The sequence below is a fragment of the Cibotium barometz genome, chromosome 13 (genome assembly GCF_041138505.1).
Source record: "Cibotium barometz isolate CiBa-2024 chromosome 13, ASM4113850v1, whole genome shotgun sequence".
Classification (NCBI taxonomy): domain Eukaryota; kingdom Viridiplantae; phylum Streptophyta; class Polypodiopsida; order Cyatheales; family Cibotiaceae; genus Cibotium; species Cibotium barometz.
The window spans coordinates 1414636-1418486 of record NC_141058.1 but is presented as its reverse complement, the minus strand read 5'-3'; the positions used below and the strand labels follow the sequence as shown (position 1 = coordinate 1418486).

Genomic DNA, 3851 nt, shown 5'->3' with positions numbered 1-3851 from the left:
TCACCAAGTCCATTGTCTTCTTCATGATAATGTAGGAGGATTATCACATGAGCCTACCGAGTTGGAAGGGGACGTGGCAAGCAGTCAAGACTACTCAAAAATTGCTAAGAGAACCAAGGTGGTGTATACCCACCAAAGCAAGGAAGAAAGCAAAGTTCAAAGAACAGATAAGAGAATACAACACAAAGCTATGAAGAAGAAGACTTCTCACTTTACATGAGGATGAACAGATTTTCCAATGAAAGCCCCAAGTACACTATGTTGGGCTTCTTGAACTCAAGGTGTCTTGGCGACTTAACAGCACTAGGCACAGTAACACATAGGCCTACTAGTTGCTAAAGATGTAGAAGCGTGGAGCTTTACAATGATGACATGCTGCCAAAGTGTCTATAAGTTGTTCTCTCTGAGCTTCTCAACTTTTTTGCTTTTTCTATCTATTTACCAGACGGACCTCATTTTCTTTGCTCTCTTCATGACACTTTTTCGAAGTTTGACTGGGTCCAACACAAGAAGCATTTGTCTCACTAAGACAGGAATGTGGGTCTTCCTATGCAATAAGGACAAATAACCAACTAACAGCCAGAGACAGACAGTAGCTAATTAGCATGACCACTAAACAGCATGGCCTGTATGAGTGTTAGGAAGTGTGCAAGGAGTACCTGCAGTAGCCATGCAAGCCCAAAAGCATCATTTATGGATCAAGTTATCCAAAATCTTGAGCCTTCATCACAAAACGTTCACTGATGTTCCATCATATTTCTCTCACCTGCATTTGCAGATAGAGTAATCTAACATCTTGCGCCTCATCACCAAGACTTCCACAGCTCTTACATCATATTTGTCACCTATGCTTTGATAATCTTGCTCGGTCGGAGTCTTATCAGTGTTGTCTGCACGTGGGTGCATGTGTGTGTGTTTAATTTTTTTTCATTTTTAATTTTGTTTTGGGTTTCAAGTTTTGGTACACAATGCACTCAAGCGGCCTCAGCTACCCACCTACTCAGAAAACACTCAACCAATCCTAGGATTTGACAGGGCGGGTAGTCTGAAAGGCCCCTTAGCTGTTTGCGCAGATTCTGAATGTCATTTAAACCTATCCATGAGTGCACTAGCCTTAAGCCTCACAAGGTAGAACCATGGTTGTACCCAAGCAATAATCCAGTTCCACAGAACCTTTGTGCCAATAAAACCTCAAGTCTGGATATATACAAACATCAGAACAGCCTTAATGCCTATCTACACTGTCAGCTATTGCCATCAAATGGCAATGAATTGTACCTATCAACAAAACGGAATATGGCAGCAATCTCAGCATTCAACTGCACCTATAGTTCTTGCAAAAAAACTTGACCGGTCCAAGATATGAACTTCTTCCAAAACATGAAGGCAATTTGAAACGTGAGCTAGTTTGACAAAATTCAACGGTTAAAAGGTGCATTTTCTTTTCCTCCTGTCTATACATCTTCAACAACAAGGTAGTGGGAAAAGTCCCTCCTCCAAAAAGTCAGGCTAAATACATACCTGATACTTGAAATTCTTCAAGGCATCATGGAGCACCTGTATGTTGCAGTCAGGCTGTATTGATAATCACCTCTGATGCTTTACTCTTCACATGCTCTGGGGGGACTGGATAAGCTCCTGAAAAGCACGCATCACAGAATGTGGGGGCCTCATCCCCTAGGACTTGTCTCAGCCTCTCAAGAGGTAAGAAAGCGAGAGAGTCAGCTCCAATAAACTTTCTTGTATCCTCTATACTTAATTGATTAGAAATAAGCTCCCCAGTGCTAGGAGTATCAACCCCATAGTAGCATGACCCAATGATGGGGGGACTTGCGATCCGCATGTGTACTTCCACTGCTCCTGCCTCCTTGATCAGTCGAACAATCTTCGAAGAAGTGGTCCCCCTCACAATGGAATCATCCACCACAACCACCCTTTTTCCTTCCAGCACTCCCTTGACAGGAGCCAACTTGAGTTTCACCCCAAAATCTCTGATTTTCTGTGACGGTTCGATGAATGTTCTGCCAACATAATGAGATCTAATCAAACCTTGCTGAAAGGGCACACCTGATTTGGCAGAATAACCAAGGGCAGCTACTACTCCAGAGTCTGGCACTGCAATGACAATATCGCAATCAACAGGTGCCTCGTCTGCCAGGATTTCCCCAAAAGTGTAGCGTGATTGGTAGACTGAGCGTCCGAACACAATAGAATTGGGTAATGCAAAGTAGATGTGCTCAAATATGCATGCCTTGCGCTGCCTATGTGGTAGTAAACATAAGGAGCTAATACCATCTTTATCAACCACTATGACCTCACTAGGATTCACCTCCCTCTCATATGTAGCCTCAATCAGATCCAATGCACATGTCTCAGAAGCAAATACCACTGCGCCATTTTTCCGCCGGCCCATGACGAGGGGTCGAAAGCCATAAGGGTCTCGGACAGCCACCAGCTTGTCCTCTGTGAGAAAGAGCAAAGAGTAGGCTCCTTCCAACTGCTCACAAGCATTGACAAGCCTCTGCAGGAAAGGTCTGGACTTGGAGATGGCGATGAGGTGGAGGACAACCTCTGTGTCTGAGCAAGTATTGAAAATGGAGCCACTTTCCTCTAATGTAGCTCTAAGAGAGTTGTAGTTGACAAGGTTTCCGTTGTGAGCGACAGCAAGAGACCCGAATCTGTAACCTGCCACGAAAGGCTGCACGTTTTTTAGAGCAGAGGCTCCTGCAGTGGAGTATCGGACATGACCAATGGCGGAGGTGCCCGGCAGTTCATTAAGCTTGGACTGGTCGAAGACCTCGGAGACAAGGCCCATTCCAGTGATGGCTTGCAGGGATCCATTGTTGGAGGTAACAATTCCAGCACCCTCTTGCCCTCTGTGCTGCAGGGCATGCAGTGCCAGGTAGCAAAGCCTGCTGGCCTCGCTGTCACCAAAAATGCCAACAACTCCGCACTCTTCTCGCCATGAATCATCACCACCATCCTCCACGCCACAGCCATAGACATGACCATGACCATCTCCATCCCCTCTGCATCTGCCACGCCATTTCTCCATGGGATTGTTGGGACCATAAGCTTCTTCCTTTAGCGGAGTTATTGGTGTCGATGACTCGCTGGATCTTTGCGATCTCACAACACACGGGGCCCGCGGGCTGGAAACCCTAGGTGGTTCGGGCATTTGAGAAACCCTAGGGTTTTGGCGTGCCTGCAGCAGGCGTTGACGGGATGACCTGTTGGCGTGCAGCCACCTGCCGTGTAGAAAGTCTGCTCTTCCTAACGAACACGGGCCTTGCTGCTGCTGGATGGTCACCATGATCAGCACCTAAAAGGATACAAATTGTGCCTGCTTAGCAGCCTTGCCCATTGATTCAAAAACCCTCACTTTAAGGGTTTTTTCCTAAGGCCAACTTAACTTCGCCGATTAATAGGGAGAAGGGTTTGCATTCTCACAGCCAAACACTTTGGATGAGGTTGATGCGAGGTAGTCATTTGCTACGAAGCATCAGGTTTATTGGACAGAGAGCTTGGATTCTCCTAAGTGGGTGCGATCTACTCTCTTCAAAGTTAGCACTTCGGAATGCTCGTGTTGCAGTGGAGTAACTACTTGAGTTGCAATGATTGTAGGCCTATGGTGATTTAGCTTGTTGTGAGACTTTGCGGCTATCTCTCTGGTGTTTTGGGCCATGAGCATTGTGTATCCATGTGTGTTAACATAACCACTCCATAGGTTAACATGGTGTCACCTATCGACCTGCTGTAAGTCGATTACATGCTCGAATTGGCAACCAGTGAACTTCTGCACAAACCCATTCTTCCCAAGGAAATGGAACACATAGATTATGAAAACCTTC

At 45.9% G+C, this 3851-nt stretch overlaps 1 protein-coding gene across 1 annotated transcript; it reads right to left on the bottom strand.

Annotated features, from left to right (window-relative positions):
* Window positions 1-211: 211 nt before the first annotated feature.
* On the bottom strand, window positions 212-3369 carry LOC147632257 (amidophosphoribosyltransferase, chloroplastic-like). Its single transcript, XM_086807065.1, has one exon. It carries the CDS (start codon window positions 3311-3313, stop codon window positions 1571-1573), a length of 1743 nt encoding a protein of 580 aa, XP_086663191.1. The 5' UTR covers window positions 3314-3369; the 3' UTR covers window positions 212-1570.
* Window positions 3370-3851: the final 482 nt, after the last annotated feature.

Excerpts from the sequence above, each read along its gene's own strand:
- LOC147632257 (XM_086807065.1), bottom strand. The coding sequence starts at position 3,313 with ATGGTGACCATCCAGCAGCAGCAAGGCCCGTGTTCGTTAGGAAGAGCA.